General features: G+C 44.7%; 1 protein-coding gene across 2 annotated transcripts; it reads left to right on the top strand.

Annotated features, from left to right (window-relative positions):
• The first annotated feature begins 72 nt into the window (after positions 1–72).
• PLIN2 (perilipin 2) lies at positions 73–17,069 on the top strand. Of its 2 annotated transcripts, none has more exons than XM_045780410.2 (9): positions 73–168; positions 1,375–1,426; positions 1,737–1,932; positions 3,453–3,535; positions 4,276–4,561; positions 5,405–5,586; positions 6,851–6,985; positions 7,852–8,142; positions 16,647–17,069. In XM_045780410.2, the coding sequence occupies exons 2-9, from the start codon at positions 1,397–1,399 to the stop codon at positions 16,785–16,787; spliced, it is 1,344 nt and encodes a 447-aa protein (XP_045636366.2). In that variant the 5' UTR covers positions 73–168; positions 1,375–1,396; the 3' UTR covers positions 16,788–17,069. The 2 variants fall into 2 exon arrangements, with proteins under 2 accessions (XP_045636366.2, XP_045636367.2); XM_045780411.2 differs by having other exon boundaries at positions 81–172.
• Positions 17,070–17,489: the final 420 nt, after the last annotated feature.

Raw genomic sequence — 17,489 nt, forward strand, 5'->3', positions numbered from 1 at the left:
GCGCCCACCGCGGGCGGGGCCTGCGGCTGTTCCGTGTCCCGGGCCGCCGGTCACGTGCTGCGGAGGCGCGCGGGGGCGGGGTGGGTGGGGTATATAGCCCGGTCGCCCGCGCCCCCTCTTTGAACGCTGCGCGGGACTTGCCGGAGCTTGTGTTCTGCGCTGCTGCGGGTAGGTAGGTGCGCGCTCCCTGCGCCCTGCGGGGCCCCAGGCGGGAACGGGGGGCGGGGGTCCCGGAGCCTGCGGGCTTCGCCGCCTCGGGGCGGTTTCCGGGTCGAAGCTGGGAAGAGCCGGTCTGCGGGGCCTGCGCTTTCCGCCTTGGTTTTGGTCCTTTGAGGGTCTTCCCGCAGCCTCAGTGCGGGTGTAGCTTTCGGGCTTGGTGGCGGGGTAACATTTTCCATTCGTCTCGCAAGTACGTTACTGAAAAGGAAATGTGCTAGCACGTTCTGCGCAGGCAGAATTTCCTTAACGGGGTTCCCAGCAGCGACAGCGAGGCTGTGGGCACTGGCGCCTGACTTGCGTCCTAAGAAGGGCTCTTACTCATTTCTTGCAGCCTTGGGACCCTCGGCGGCCGGAGGGTGAACTGGCCGGGTCTGAAGTGGCCGGCAGCGGGCGGTGGGGTTCTTCTTCCCACTCTGCTGCTTAGCAGTGAGGCAGTCTATGTGGGTGTCTACGCGTCTTCGGAGGCACTAAATTTCCATGAAAAGCCTCCTGGAATGTTTCTCGATTCCTTGGAGCTCTTGTGCTTAGTCTTTCCAAGACGAGTTTCAGTCCTTTCCCAAGGAAGGAATAAATCCCCCCAAAAGATTGTGAGAAACATCTTCCACTAGAAATCTTTTTTTAAAAAAAAGTATGTATTTTTATTTTATTTATTTTACTTTATTTTATTTTTTATGTTATTTTATTTTTTACAGATTTTGTTTTTAAGTAATCTCTACACCCAACATGGGGCTTGAACTCAACAACCCCCAGATCGAGTCTCATGCTTTACTGACTGAGCCAGCCAGGCGTCCCTCTCTTTCATTTTAACATGGTTTTTAACTTGGTTCCAGTGTTTTTGTGAACAGATAATTCCTATTTGAAAGCCATTTCTGGTATCCTGGTGGACAAGACCGACATCTCAACAATACAGTGGCTTTGCTTTTATCCTCCACGGGCCCTCTCTTCTATTGGAACTTTACCCATAAATTCTGAAAGCTGGCTTCATGACGTGTTTGCCCAGGGGAGAGCTGAGAGCCAGAGGGTGGGGAGAGGTGCAGAAGACTACAGCTAACCTTATCTTGAATTTTTCTCTTGCTGAAATTGGTGTTTACCTGGGTGGGGAATGAATCTGAGAGGGTCTTACCCTGTGTCCTGACATCAGTGTCTCTTCCACAGATTTCTTTTGCCTAGAAGAAAAATGGCATCTGTTGCAGTTGATCCACAACCGGTATGAATTTTGAATACTGTTTCTTTTTTTAAATTTTATTTTATTTTATTTTATTTTATTTTATTTTATTTATTTATTTGACAGACAGCGAGAGAGGGAACACAAGCAGGGGGAGTGGGAGAGGAAGAAGCAGGCTTGCCGCGGAGGAGCCTGATGCGGGGCTCGATCCCATAACGCCGGGATCATGCCCTGAACCAAAGGCAGACGCTTAACCGCTGTGCCACACAGGCACCCCTAAATACTGTTTCTTGATCCCTTTCCTTGCCCATGTGTTTTGAAGGCGTTAACACTGCCCTCTGCTTGGTTGCAGAGTGTGGTCACTCGGGTAGTCAACCTGCCCTTGGTGAGCTCCACGTATGACCTCGTCTCCTCGGCTTATAGCAGTACAAAGGATCAGTATCCGTGCCTGAAGTCTGTGTGCGAGATGGCAGAGAAGGGTGTGAAGACCATCACCTCCGTGGCTGTGACGAGTGCTCTGCCCATCATCCAGAAGCTAGAGCCACAGAGTGAGTTCTGATGTCTTCCTCAAGATTCAGTCCAAGGGATTGGGCAGGGGTGAGCCAGGAACCGTCTGGAATATGTGAATGCCAGCCTTACGCCTCTAGCACTTAGAGGCAACGCCAGGGAATTGTAGCCTTTCCGGAGGCACCTGCTGCCTTTACTTAGAAACTGCCACATGTTGTTGGGAGTTGTTACAGGGGACAACAGTGGATGTTGAGAGTTAAACCGTCCCCCAGAGAGGCCTCTGTAGACTGAGATCACAAGGGAGCTAGTGGGTGAACTGATACAAAGAGCTTCATGAACTATTTTCGAAAGAACATCTTTTGGGATGTAATTAACACGCCATACAATTCACCCTCTAAAGTGTACAATTCAGTGGTTTTTAGTATATTCATAGACTTGGGCGAGTATCTTTACAACCAGTTTTAGAACCTTTTCATCACCTCAGAAGGGAACCTCACACCTTTCTGTTAAGGATGATAAAAGTTCTGGAAATAATAGGTTGGTAATTGACATCGTCAGTGAGCTTAATGCCACTGAATTACACATTGTATATACTTAGCAGTGGGATTGTTGAGTCCTCTAATAACCATGTAAGCTTTTGAGGAGCTGCCACACTGTTTTCCAAAGCAGCTGCACCATTTCATAGTCCCACCAGCAGCGTATGAAGGGTCCCATTTCTTAACGTTATTAACTGCTTTTGAGTAAAGGTTTAAATCATTCCTCTAAATTGTTAGATCATGGACTTTGAGGACTATAAGGAACCTTTATTTTATTTTTTTTAACTTTTTATTTATTTATTTGACAGCAAGAGAGGGAACACAAGCAGGGCGAGTGGGAGAGGGAGAAGCAGGCTCCCAGCAGAGGAGCCTGATGCGGGGCTCGATCTCAGGACTCTGGGATCACGCCCTGAGCCGAAGGCAGACGCTTAACGACTGAGCCACCCAGGCGCCCTATAAGGAACCTTTAGAGACCAGTTTTCCAACTCTGCTCCTTCTCACATGAGCTTGATGTTAGTGCGTGGGCCGGCCATCATTGGAAGGGAAGCTTAGACTAAAAACTGGGCTTTGCTGGGCAGATCGAGGATGGTGATAGCATACTGTTTACTGGTGATGACAATACACTGCCACTTACTGGATTAAGTGTAGGTGGGGATTAAACTGGAGTGGAAACACCGATTTTTGAGAGTTCTCGGTTTACCTCACTCCCAGAATGTTGGTTCAGGCCTGGCTTGTCTTGGCCTTCACCTTGGATACGGTTGATGAGGAAGAAGCTTCTTAGCCAGCTTCCTACCTGGCATGTCACTGCCTCTGCCTGCTGCTCCCCTCCACCCCCATATTTCCCTGTCAGAAGAGAATTGCCAGCAACCTGCTGCTGAGCTAGAGACACTGGGCGATGCATTGTACAGTAGACAAAGACCCACATTCTTGCCAGTCCTTCTAAAAGGCCAAAGGTTGAAGGTGTAGTATAGTAGCTACTCATTCTTACCTGCACTTGACATTCTCTACATTTGTGATTCTTCCAGTTGCGGTTGCCAATACCTACGCTTGTAAGGGGCTAGACAGGATTGAGGAGAAACTGCCCATTCTGAATCAGCCAACAAACCAGGTGAGCTTGGGCAGGAGTGCTGAGACTTGGCACCTCACACATCTTCATGTTCTGTTCAGTACAGGCTGTGCATATCATAAACGGGAAATACTCTCTCCTCCTGGACGGATTTTTGAAAGGCCACTCCCTTACTTTGAATTATTGTCAGGTTATGTCTAAGAAGCAGAGATGAACTACCCACTTTGGACTGTAATGCTTTTCGTCTGATCTTCATTAATATGTGGTTCTGCCTCTGTAGACGATATTGCTCTCACAAATAACTGATTCCCGTGTGGTACTAGACAAATCCAGACATGGTGTTTAGAACCTTTTCTCACTTGGTTATCTGAAACACATCCAGGAGGGTGGAGAATGACATCCCTGCCCCTGTGTTGGCCTTCTGGGGCTGTGTGGACGTGATACCTTTGTCTACGCTCATAAGCATGCATGAGCTACTCTTGCTGTAAGCATATCAACATGGAAAATGCCATTTGTCTCTACAGTACTCCTTGTGGCTTGTAACACATCTGTCTAGTTTAAAAAAAATACTTAGACAAATTTTATATCACTGGACTTCATTTTTTCCTCCAGCAACCCTTGAGTGGTGGCTGGTAGGGCAGATACAGGAAATTGAGGCTTGTCAACTCTTAGTGACTTGCGTAAGACCTAAAGCCGGAGAGTGACAGGGCAGCAAGGCTGCCCTAGTTCATATTTATGCCTGTGCTTCTCCTTGGCCAAGCAATCTGTTTTTCTATTTGTAGGTTGTTGCCAATGCCAGAGGTGCTATGACCGGGGCCAAAGATGCTGTGACAACTACTGTGACTGGGGCCAAGGATTCCGTGGCCAGCACCATCACTGGGGTGGTGGACAAGACCAAAGGAGCGGTGACTGGCAGTGTGGAGAAGACCAAGTCTGTGGTCAATGGCAGCATTAACACAGTCTTGGGAAGTCGGGTGATGCAGCTGGTGAGCAGTGGAGTAGAAAATGCGCTCACCAAATCAGAGTTGCTGGTGGACCAGTACCTCCCTCTCACTGAGAAAGAACTAGGTAATTGGGGGCACCTGGGTGGCTCAGTTGTTTAGGCGCCTGTGTTGGGCTTGGTTAGTGATCTTGGGATCCTGGGATCCAGTCCGGTATCGGGCTCTCCCCTCAGCCTTGAGTCTGTTTCCCCTCTCCATCTGTACTCCCTCTCTCGCTTTCACTCTCTCTCAAATCTTTCCTTTTTTAAAGAAAGAACTAGGTAATTGGATTTTTGTCTTGAACTAATAGTTTATATCTTAAAGCAGTCTTTTAAAACCACTTCATTGAGATCTATTTCATATACTGTGAAAGTCACCGGCCTGTTGATTGAGTTAGAGTTGCCCGGCCATCTCCACAATCCAGTGGTGCAATGTTTCTGTCATGCCGAAAGACCCTTTGTGCCTGTTCGTAGGCAATCTGCCTTTTTTTCCGGGGCAACTACTAATCCTTCTGTCTCTGTGGACTTTTGTCTTAAAGCAATCTTGAGTTTCACATTGAATTCTGCACAGTAAGTTTGGAAACTTCAGGGAGAAATTAACTTAGACAATTTTTCTATAAATGGATTGTCTTTAATGGGTTGCTCTACAGAATTGTTAAACATTCGGTGCCTGCTGTGTGCCAAACACTGTGTGGCCCACAAAGCTCACTCCAATTGAGACATGAGTAGGTGAAAATGTCCAATGCAGTGTTTTATATGTGTTGGGTGGTCAAGCCCAGCAGCAGGCAGGAGCTGTCTTAGGGAAATGAAAGCATACTTGCTAGGTGGGTGGATAGACTTGACAAGGTAAGATCCGGGTTAGAGGCCAGGCCTCATCACTTCTAGCTGTGATCTCTTATGTTTTTTTGTCCTTTTTTTCCCCCTAATTTTAGAAAAAGAAGCAAAAAAAGTTGAAGGGTTTGATACTGTTCAGAAGCCAAGTTATTACGTTAGACTGGGATCCCTGTCTGCCAAGCTCCGCTCACGTGCCTACGAGCAGGCTCTCAGCAGGGTGAAAGAAGCCAAGCGAAAAAGCCAAGAGACCATTTCTCAGCTCCATTCCACTGTTAATCTGGTGAGTAAAACTTGATTTAAAGGTAACTAGAGTGAGTTTGGTTATCTCAAGGGATGAGAGTAAATGTGAAATCCAAGAATTTTAATCTTTTTATTTTTTTTAAGAGTTTATTTATTAGCACAAGTAGGGAGAGCGGCAGCAAGAGGGAGAGGAAGCAGCAGGCTCCCCACTGAGCAGGGAGCCCGACGCAGGGCTTGATCCCAGGACCCTGGGATCATGACCTGAGCCAAAGGCAGACACGTAACCGACTGAGCCACCCAGGTGCCCCAGGAATTTTAATCTTAATGAAAAACCCAATAGAAAAATGGGCAAAGAATACACAACTCTGAGAAAAGGAAGTACAGATAGCTGAACTCTAGGAAACAATGTTAATCTTACTGTGAGGGGCCCAATTACAGATGCTTCTCTTGGCCTCTCACACTGGCAAGCTTGATGCTGTGCGTAATGAGGTAGGAAAGAAGGTGTGCCTGCCCTGGTGCATTTCTGGGGGACACGGGGACTGTTCTGGGCAAGTTACAAGTATCTATGCCTTGAGCAGTTCTATTTTTGGAAGTGTTTCCTGTAGACAATTACAGAAGTTTAGAGTTGAAAAACCTTATAAGCAGTGCCTGTGAACTAATAGGGAGCTAAATTGCTACATCATAAAAGAGCTATTGTGTAGCCATTGAAAGTTGCCAGGTGACAGAACAGTATGAACTGTCCTGCCATTAGAAACTGGGTTCTTCTTGGAAGGGGAAAGAGGTAGCTGGCTACAGGGAAGAGGAGGTTTTAATTCTTTTCCTTTTGGCATTTTATCTTTTTTTTTTTCTTTCAAATGATTTTTATTATATTATGTTAGTCACCATACAGTACATCCCCGGTTTCCGATGTAAGGCTCGATGATTCATTAGTTGCGTATAACACCCAGTGCACCATGCAATACGTGCCCTCCTTACTACCCATCACCAGTCTATCCCATTCCCCCACCGCCCTCCCCTGGCATTTTATCTTTTTGTGAACATACGTATTAAATTTGAGTTGCCTTACCTGTGCTAAACTGAAGGTAAATTGGGAGACCGTGGTTTAATAGTTCAATAGAGGCAGTAGAGAACTATGATTACTTGGCTGATTTATAAAAAAAAACAGTAACAGTGATAGCAGGGGTCTCAAACTCTCATGGAAATTCTTGTTTGTTTAATTTTCTGATTGATACCATAGATCTGAGAACAGGCTAACGAAAATGTCTGACTGGCTTGTTCCTTTGTGTTATTTCAATGTGTTCCAGATTGAATTTGCCAGGAAGAATGTGCATAGTGCCAACCAGAAAATTCAAGGGGCTCAGGATAAGTTCCACGTCTCCTGGGTGGAGTGGAAGAGGAGCCTTGGCTATGATGATACGGATGAGTCTCACTGTGCTGAGGTAAGACACTGGGGACGGAGCCCTTCCCTGTGGTTTCTGAGGAGGATTTTAATCAGATTTTGTATTTCCGTTTTCCCATTATTCCTCAGAATACTCTTCTCTATCAAAAGTTTGAACAATACTGTGTACCTAGGTTAAGTGAAAGAAAATCAAAACGTGCAGTAAACTTTTAATAGCCTACGGACACACGTATTGCCCGTTAACAGAATACTACTAAGTGAGAAGCATGGGCCTTGCCCTCCTACTGGCTGCAGACCAAACTAATGGGGGTACAAACACTTGTACTGCCCTTCTTTTTTTTTTTTTAGATTTTATCTATTTACTTGACAGTGTGAGAACACAAACGGGTGTGGGAGAGGGAGAAGCAGGCTCCCCGCAGAGCAGGGAGCCCGACGCAGGGGTCAGTCCCAGGACCCTGGGATCATAACCTGAGCGAAGGCAGATGCTTAATGACTGAGCCACCCAGGCACCCCTGTACTGCTTTTTGGCGGCATAAATAGTTGTTATGAGAATACATAGGAAAGGAACCTAACTCACTTTAGGGTAAGGCTGGGTGAATCGGATGGGGTCCTGGAAGAGCTCTGTGCTAAGCTAAGATCTACTGGGTGAATAAACTAGGTAAAAGGGCCCTAACATTGCAGACAGACAGTAGCATACTGTGGTCCTAGGAGGTGGTTCTTTGGGTTCCAGCAGCTAATATGCATATGAAAAGTGCATAACACTGCTCTATTCAGGGTTCTTAGGAGGATTTTTAAAAGTCAAAGAATCCCACGTACATGGTAGACACACAGTTTACTGTAACTGAACTGATTCATAAATAGCACTGTTGCATCTACTGCTAATTTTTAAACTTGTTTTGTTTTTAGCACATTGAGTCACGTACTCTTGCTATTGCCCGCAACCTGACTCAGCAGCTCCAGACCACGTGCCACACCCTGCTGTCCAGTATCCAGGGGTTACCACAGAACATCCAAGATCAGGCCAGTCACCTGGGGGTGATGGCCAGCGACATCTACTCAGGGTTCCGCCATGCTTCCTCCTTCAGGGAAGTGTCTGACGGCCTCCTCACTTCCAGCAAGGGGCAGCTGCAGAAAATGAAGGAGTCTTTAGATGATGTGATGGATTATCTTGTTAACAACACACCTCTCAACTGGCTGGTAGGTCCCTTTTATCCTCAGGTGACCGAGTCTCAGAACGCTCAGGACCGAGGTGCACAGGAGGACACGAGCAGTCAGGAGGCCCAGGAGTCAGGAGGCCCAGCAGCCTGAGCCCAGAACACGTTAACAGTGTCCTTGTCACCAGTACGGGGTGCAGCCAGCCAGAGGAGACGTTCTGGGATGTTGAAATTAACCTGATACACAACTCTGAACTGGGGGAGCCCCTAGCTAGAGAAAAGGTCCTCACTTGTGGTTACTTCTAACTGGATTAAGAGCTTTACAGTGTTTGGCTTTAGAAGAGTTTTGTTGTTTACCTGGCTGGTAAGAAAAGAATGATGGGTTGGTCAGAGCCTAGCCAGGACTCCCAGAAAGTTTCCCTGCATTTCTGGTCTCTTCCATTGTTACTGCCGTTGCTATTTGTATTGAATAAAAGCACCTTCATGTGGTGGTGTGGGCTGGTGTCTGCTCCGGTCTGGTCTGAGCAGGCTTCCCCTCACTGGTTTGTCTCAACAATGCACACCTGTACAACTTCTTTTTACTTTTTTTTTTTATTATTTTTCATGAAGGCAGGCACCCTATAAGTTCAATAAAATTCACTGCAGAATAGATCAACTTTATGTGCTTTTGTGTGTTGCTTTCATAGAGCTGCTTGGCCTGCATGACGGTTATTAATACACATACGTGCATTCCAATAGGCCCTCTGGGGAATTCGCCAGTGCAGTAACACTGGAGGGCTAGTGCTAAGAATGCCGTGTTTGATAACAGGGTTTTTTTTTTCTTTTAAGATTTTATTTATTTGACATGGGCGGGGGGAGAGCAAGCACAAGCAGGGGGAGCGGCAGGCAGAGGGAGGAGCAGGCTCCCCGCTGAGCAAGGAGCCGGAGGGGCTCGATCTCAGGACTCCCGGGATCACGCCCGGAGCCAAAGGCAGTTGCTCAACTGAGCCACCCAGGTGCCCGATAACAGGTTTTCAACAAAATAAAGCTAAAGTGCATGTAGGAATTTGTACGAGGTGATAGTCACTGTCTTTATCTTCCCATTTTTAAAAAACATTGTGAGATTCTGTTAGGAATGGGGTGAGGGGCAGAGGGAGAAGCAGACTCCCAGCTGAGAGGGAGTCGGGCTCAATCTGGGGACTCTGGCATCATGGCCTGAGCCACCTAGGTGCCCTTTTTATCTCTCCATCTACTTGACCCCTGGGGGGAGGGGTGGTTAAGCCTGTAGAAGGCTTCTCAGGCTGCCTGCCTTGCTGGAAAGGAAGCAAGTGAGTGACTCCTGGCATCAGTTTCCTGCAAAGGCAGCAGGCATTTATTGCGAAAGGGCTGTTGAAAGTGTGAGCCCTGAGCTGAGACTGGTCAGTGTCCATTCTCAGCCTGGCTGGACTTGCTCTGTTGTCACTTTGGGAGAAACTCACTCTAGTTGGTGAGATACCTTTAGAAGACCAGGCGAGAGTAATTAGACTTTGGACCCTCTGTAGGAAAAGCTGTTTACTTCCTCCCTAGGGTGTTCAGACTTGCAGCCCCTCAATGTTGGTCAACTCGGGAGGAAATCTCATGAATCTGCTTTACAACAAAGCGGCGGTATGCCAGACTGTTTCAAAAACAACTTAGAACTTGTGAAATAGAGCTACGTGCTTCTGCCTGTTCTGCGAAATAAGGTTAGCAAGGCTGCCTTTCGGCAGAAGTGAAGTCCAAGATTTGTCTCCCCTTTTCTACCCTCGTTCCCCCCTTCTCAAAAGAAGGAGGCAGCATATAAGTGCATGCACCTTTGACGTGAGACCTGTCAAAGCTTACAAAGGTACAGAACTAAATTTTTCCCCTTGAGGTAACTCGGGAATCAGCAAACAGGTGAGCTGAATTGGAAGGGACGGACTCACTGAGATGCTTGAATCCTAGGGGCATTTGGTTTCTGGGATGGGGGACTGCCACAATTCGTGGGCTTCCGGGATGGATCCTACCCATTCACATGCCTGTCTGCTCCCAGTAATGCATTTTCTAGAGCAACTGCCTCAAAACTTCTTTACTATTCCTTAAATCTATTTTTTTTAATAATTTTAATTTTTTTAACTTCTTAATCTAAATTGGACACGATCTTGCCCCTCTGCCTCAAAACTCCAAGGCTCCTATCTTGTGGTTATTCTAATTGGTTGGAAAATTACATTGCCTAGCCTACACATACTTTCTTAATCCTGAACAAACTTGTTTCCCCATCATAAAAGTTGTGCCAGCTGAATTGCTCAAGAAAATGAGATGGTTCTCAAAGTATTCTTTGTGAGCCAGACAGAATATAAAGACTACTTTTAGCTTCCAGAACAGCGCCGCTAGCCCTCGTTCTTTGCCATGAACTACGTACACTTGTGGTTTCGTCTGTCCTTGTGTCTTGAGTTTGTGCCCACGTGCATTCCGTTCTGTTGTCAACATGTCTCAAAATCGTGTACTTGCTTCTTAACAGCTTTATTGTTGCGTTAAACTGGCAGTTTTGGTTTAACAGACTGTTCCCCAAGGAGGACAATTCTTGTGAGGAAAAGCTGACTAAGCACAGTAACTATGGAAGATTTTTAAACGTTTGGCTGCATGAAGGCTGGCATGGCATGCTTGAGGGTTCAAAGATTTTTTTTTTCTTTGCATGTAATAATACGGACTCTGGTTGGTTCTGGGTAAAAAAAATCAAAGGTACAGGGTGTACTAGGCATTAATCCCTTAGCCTTAGCGCTCTCACTTACAATGTACAATTGGTGATGCGTTCACAGATGGAAGTGAAGTGTTTGAAGATGGGGTGTCTTTCTGTTCTGTGCTAGAGGCCTGGGGACACCATCTGTGGGGCTGTGACTTACAGTATCTTTAACTTGCCAGTCCGGGTGTAAGTACATGATACCAGGTCATGATTAGGGAAATACATCCACGTTGATAAGGCATTGTAGATACTGAAAACTGAAATTCAGTCTATCTGAGCTATCTTTTATTTATTTATTTATTTATCTATCTATCTTATGTATTTATGATTTTATTTATTTGAGGTAGAGGGCATGAACAGGGGGCAGAGGGAGAGGGAGAAGCAGGCTCCCCGCCGAGCAAGGAGCCTAATGTGGGGCTCAATCCCAGGACCCCGGGGTCATGATGTAAGCCAAGGGCAGATGCTTAACTGACTGAGCCACCCAGGTACCCCTGAGCTATCCCTTTTAGAATACTATTTAGCTCATGGAGGTGGCTGGTGAGGGAAAGAGGAATACAGAGCAGGATAGATATTTGTGCATAACTCTTAAATGAAGTCTAAATGATGCCTGGGGGAGTAGATGGGGTGTATGGAAAGGAGGGCCCCTTGCTAGCCTGATCTGCCTGGGCTGTCATGGACTTGGGACTGTGCCAGCTCCAGGAGTGACCTAATATTGAGGTCTGCAGGGATGGTCTTGTGAGATGTGTAGGTAGCTACATTATTCTGTATATGTAGCTGCATTAAAATTATTTAATTCAGTATTTGAGTTTCTAATAGTGTAAGGCCTGAACTCTGCCCTGATGGGAATGGAAAGACTAGAAACTTTCCTCAAGAGATGTTTATAGTCTTGGAGGAAGCTTGTTGATGAATATTCAAATCACATCCTGGTATAGAACACTACCTGTCCCTCACTCTGGCCCCAGGCTGCTAATTGGAAAATTCCCTACCTTTATTACAAGATTAACCTGCAAAATATTACACTTCAGCATACAGCAGTATAGGAGTGGCAAGGCAACAAATTGGATTTTCTGCTTTATTGACCAAAGCAAAAGAGAATTCTAACTTAGGAGGTGTTTCGTGTGTGTGTGTGTGTGTGTGTGTGTGTGTGTGTGTGTGTGTGTGTGTGTTGGGGTTCTAATGTCTTCCAGAACTTAAAGTGAGGAAAGTAGTGGACAGTGTTGTTAATTGACACTTCACAAAAGTAATGAAGAGACTAATTGGTACTTTTATGTAGATAATGATGGAGAAATAGTTACCACTTCAATTCTGTTTTCCTTTCTCTTGCGTGTATCCATGAGAGTGGAATTGTGAGTGGGTCATACAGTCACTGTGTCCAATTATTTGAGGAACAATTGTTTCCACAGTGGCTGCAGCATCCTACGTGCCTACCAGCAAGGTATGGGGATTCTGATCTCTCTACACCTTCACCAGCACTTGGGGAAGCCAACCATTTAAATGAACACTTAGCATTAAAAAGAGTAGATGTTGTTTTGTCTACTCTACACAGGCTAGAGCACAGGAAAACTCAGCTAAGGAGGTAACTCGTGTATCTATCAGACCGACCCCGTGTATGAAATAGCCCTAGTGAACTCTCCCCACGGATTACATCACATCAGGGAGCCTTCTCCTGCCCTCCGTTGTCTATGCCTCGATTATCAACTGGAAAGATAAAATGCAGATTCCTGGGTTCCACATCCAGAGAATCTGTTCACTAGGTGTGGTGGTAGTACCAGGCATCCGCACTTTTTGAAAGCATCCTTTAAAAAAAATCAGTAACAACAAGAACCTTAACGCATCCCTTAAAAAAAAAAAGCATCATCCTAGTGATTCTGCTACGGGTGGTCTACTGACTTCTTTTAGAGAAGCAAAAGAAATGGGAAACAAATTACTTTAACTTGAGACAAAAATAGGGCTAGGGTTACCTATAGTCCCTTTTCTCCGAATAAGATCCTCAGTGTAGGTTCGATAAAGCGTCCTAAGACCCACTCTTGATTTACTTGCTCAAATAAATTGAATACACAGGAGCTAACAGTGACCAGTGCACTTAAATTTTGTTGGGATCACTTCCTGCGCTCGAGATCTAGCCATTTCCACACAGACTTGTTAGCTAAGGACAAAGCATCTGGGCACAGGAGGGTGTTTCTACAGCAGGGAAGGGGATATGCACCAGGAGATAGTACTCAGCTGTACCGAACTGTTCAAGTAAAGCAGAACCAAGATGCTCCCAGCTCTCTAGCTTGCAAGCACAGCAAGAAGGTGCATATGCTATCTCTTATGGATGGGGGGACGTTTCTGCTAAATCAAACCCTCACCAGGGTTTACCTTATGTGTTTGGTATTAGAGCTAATCATTACCTCTTGCATGATCCTTTCATAGCCCTGTATATCAAATCACTTTTATACAAACAAGCTTCAGGTTTTATTTTCACTTCATTAGTGCTTCAGTACTTTATTTCAAAATCAAATTTCCCAATTCCGTGTCATGTTTATCAGCACTGCATGCTCACTCACCTTTACCAGCAGGTGAAATTCTCACAGATGATATTTTTACTTTTTTTTTTTTTTTTTTTTTTAAGATTTACTTATTTTGAGAGAGAGAAAAAGCACATACACAGGGTGAGGAGAGAGAGAAATTGAATCTCTCACACACTCCCAGCTTAGGACTAAGCTGACCCCAAACTCCATCCCTGGACCCTGAGATCATGACTTGAGCTGAAATCAAGAGTTGGGCATTGGGGTGCCTGGGTGGCACAGCGGTTAAGCTTCTGCCTTTGGCTCAGGGTGTGATCCCGGCGTTATAGGATCAAGCCCCACATCAGGCTCCTCTGCTGTGAGCCTGCTGCTTCCTCTCCCACTCCCCCTGCTTGTGTTCCCTCTCTCGCTGTCAAATAAATAAAATAAAAAAAAAGGTCTTAAAAAAAAAAAAAGGAGTTGGGCATTTAACTGACTGAACCACCCAGGTGCCCCAATGTTTTTATTTCAGTAATAGTCTCACTCACCCAGGGCCCCAGGCCACCAGCAGGCCACCTTTAGGTAAATTAGAAAATGGCACCTAGCCTCAATATGTGTAGCGCCACCTTCTGGAAAGTTGGTATAGTAAAGATGGGAATCAACGAAGTCTGTGCTAGGAAAGGTGCCCCCTAAGGTCGTGTGGTGAGCAACCTGTAGAAGGTAACACAGGGTCACAGAAATCCTAGCAAGGTCACTTGGTTTTCTTGAAAAGAATGTGTTGCTGGTCTCCTGTCCTTTCAGGGAGGGACTGTGGTTATCTCATTAATTTCATAGTAAGTATCTGATTCTGAGTTTGGCCTCTATCCCTGAGGGGCGTTCTCTGCAAGAGACTCCTTACACTCCATCAGTGGTCCAGACTGCACTTGTTCATGTCAGTTGAAAAGGGATTTATTTTATACACGTGTGAAATGATTTCTCTTGTGCCACATTTGTAAAAAGCTCGTGTAGATGGTCAGGCGCAGCCACGACATTTTGCATTAAACTCACCATGGAAACTTGATGGACTGTCACTACTTCTTGGTTGCCCCACCCGCTATTGTATTCACAGCCCCCAAGTAGCTTTTGCTGATAGCCAGGAACTCAATGGAAAGTAGATACTCTGGATCATTCTGGATTATGGAAACAATTATTCATAGGGCTCTTCTAAAGCATCTCAGGTACTAGAGGCTTTTTTTTTTTTTTTTTTTGGACGGTAGTGCTGAAAACTTCTCTCCTAAAATTTTGAGTGTGGGATCATCAACCTTCTGCAAAGAATTTCAGGCCAACAGTTACCTAGCCTATAGGTGACTTTGGAGGCGCGCGTGTGTGTGTGTGTGTGTGTGTGTGTGTGTGTTGGTCTTTAAGGAACTAGTGAAAATAAGAGCTACTGTTTATTGAGCACCTTTTACGAGTTAGGCTCATTCTACCTTCGTTCTTCATCTGTAGCCAAATGAATTCGGGATTTTCCTCACTTGAGAGGTGAGGAAACAGGTTGAAAAGAGAGGTGGTAGGATGGGGATTTAGTTTGATGTCTACTGATGTTAAAGGCCAAGTATTTTTTCTGTTCTAGCACTCTCTCTCTTTTTTTTTTTTTACTAAGATTTTACTTACTTATTAGCACAAGCAGGGTAAGCAGCAGGCAGAGGGAGAAGCAGACTCCCCACTGAGTAGGGAGCCCAATGTGGGATTCAATCCCAGGATCCTGGGATCATGACCTGAGCCGAAGGCAGACACTTAACCGACTGAGCCACCCAGGCGCCCCTCTAGCACTCACTGATAGGAGAAAGCTGCAGCTTGCCTCCTTGTTTGGGGCCCAGGAAATTTCTCTGCCTGAATCTTCTTGTGTTGTTGCTTCCTGTTCTATTGTATATTTGTTAAAAACAAATAAAGTGATACTGGATGTTACAACATACAATGAATACAGATAGTTCAGAAGAGGGTGCTAAGTCAGGTTTATCTTTTAACTCAATAAGGCTAAGGTTGCAGTAGTTGGCTTATCTGGCTGATGTTCTGAATGAATTTGTAGAAGCGTTGTTGGCTTTTGTGGATGTCAGGTTGCATTGAATATTTGCAAAGTCAACATCTGTAAATAGCTAGAATGCAGTTTAAGCTGCCCAAACTGAGAGCCTCAGGAACAAATGGTAGAACTTCGTAGTTGGACCCGACAGTTCTCTGAGCACCTGAGTTTGTAGGGCAAAGTACAAGAAACAGGATTCCCTCTTGTTGTCTGTTTTTCTTCTTGTTTCGTTTTACTATTTCTTAATTGTGAAATATACACACATCGAATTTACCATTTTAGCCATTCTTAAGTGTACAATTCAATGGCATTAGATACCTTCACCGTGTTGTGCCATCATTACCACTTTACGTTTCTAGAACTTTATCATCCCAAACATAAACTCTGTACCTATTTTTTTTTAAAGATTTTATTTATTTATTTGACAGAGATAGAGACAGCCAGCGAGAGAGGGAACACAAGCAGGGGGAGTGGGAGAGGAAGAAGCAGGCTCATAGCGGAGAAGCCTGATGTGGGGCTTGATCCCATAACGCCGGGATCACGCCCTGAGCCGAAGACAGACGCTTAACCGCTGTGCCACCCGGGCACCCCAAACTCTGTACCTATTAAACAATGACTCCTCATTCCTTCCTCCCCCTCTGTGTTTTGATGGGTTTTTGTTGCTGTTAGTTATTTTTGCGTCTAGTAGGTGATTAGCTAAACTTTTTCTCTGCTGTCAAGCTTTTCCAGCCTTTAGTAATTATTAGACCTTACTAATTTTCTGCTTCAAATCTGCTGTTGGCTTGGAAACACCACTTAGCTTATCAAAATTGCATGTAAAGGAAGACTTCAGAGAACTTCTTATCCCTGAAAGCCTTTCCTCTGCAGAGAAGTACTAGGACTTTGCCATGGCTATTGCAACTATTAAAAGACCTTGTCCTTCCTCAGTTCCTAGACATTTCCCAAAGGGTTTATATTTGTAAGTCAGACTTACGGAAAAGTGGGGCATTACTGTTTTTAAGAGACTAGTAGATTAATAGATGAATAACCAGAAAGGCTTATATTTTTTTTTCAAAAAAGCTTGCATTTAGTAAATTCCACCCTGGTTAGTTTCCTTTCAAAGAGAAGTTTCTGTACTGTTTTTATAGTATGAGTGAATTGGGTGAGTAAGACTATAAACACCTTGTCAGAAAGCACATCTATGGAGAAAGTCAGGTTCATTCACACGCAGTCGTGTCTCCATGAGCGGGTTCTGACAGCACACTTCATTAATGTTTGTTTTAATATCCAAGATTCTTCTTTTTCAGGTATTTGATTTCACAGCCATAGACTTGGCATCTGAGACTGATGAAATTCCAGATATTATAGCTTTGGAAGAGGAGGATGGATCAGATCATTCACAGGCTAATGGCCCAGAGTCCTCTCAGAGCAAAACGTTGAATAACTAACTAGGAAATACTCCTTCTGGCTGAGTACACAATTCGTGCCACATTAATCTTAATGCTTGCTCATGTGTTTATTCCTGAGGCTTTGGAGATTAATCTCTTGTGGGTTAATCTATTCTTCTTTTTTTTTTTTTTTTGGCTACTTGGTCTTAATTGTAATGAAACTCCAATTGGTCTAAACTTTTGTAAGAGAACCTAGTTCTGCAGCATATATCATTTCATGTAATTCTTCAAAATTTAATCATTGAAATGCCTGTAATAAAAATTATGCTGTATAATCTTGAATCAGAGTGATTTTTGTTGTTGTTGTTGTTTTACTGATATAGTGAGTGGATACTTTTGTTTTTATTTTTGGCTTCCCCGTATGGGGGTGTCTCAGTAGGTCTGCAGGTCAGGGATTTTTGTTTTGTTTTGTTTTTGTTTTTGGCTTTCTCCTAGCCTAGCGATAGGCATCTGATTGAAAATAGGTCAACTAGGAGGAAGTATATCACAATGAGTAAAGACTGTGGGTTCCAAATCTTGGCTCTGCCACTTACTAGTTGTGTGACTTTAAACAAGTTACTTAATTTCCCTATACCTCTACTTCCTCCTCTGCAAAATGGGCATAATAGAAGCATTTGTTATGAAGAATAAACAAATTAACATTTGTGAAAAGCTTAGAGCAATACCTGGCATAAAGTAACATTAAATAGGTATTAAATAAAT

This window comes from Ursus americanus, chromosome 18 (genome assembly GCF_024610735.1).
Source record: "Ursus americanus isolate L20-20 chromosome 18, mUrsAme1.1.p, whole genome shotgun sequence".
Classification (NCBI taxonomy): domain Eukaryota; kingdom Metazoa; phylum Chordata; class Mammalia; order Carnivora; family Ursidae; genus Ursus; species Ursus americanus.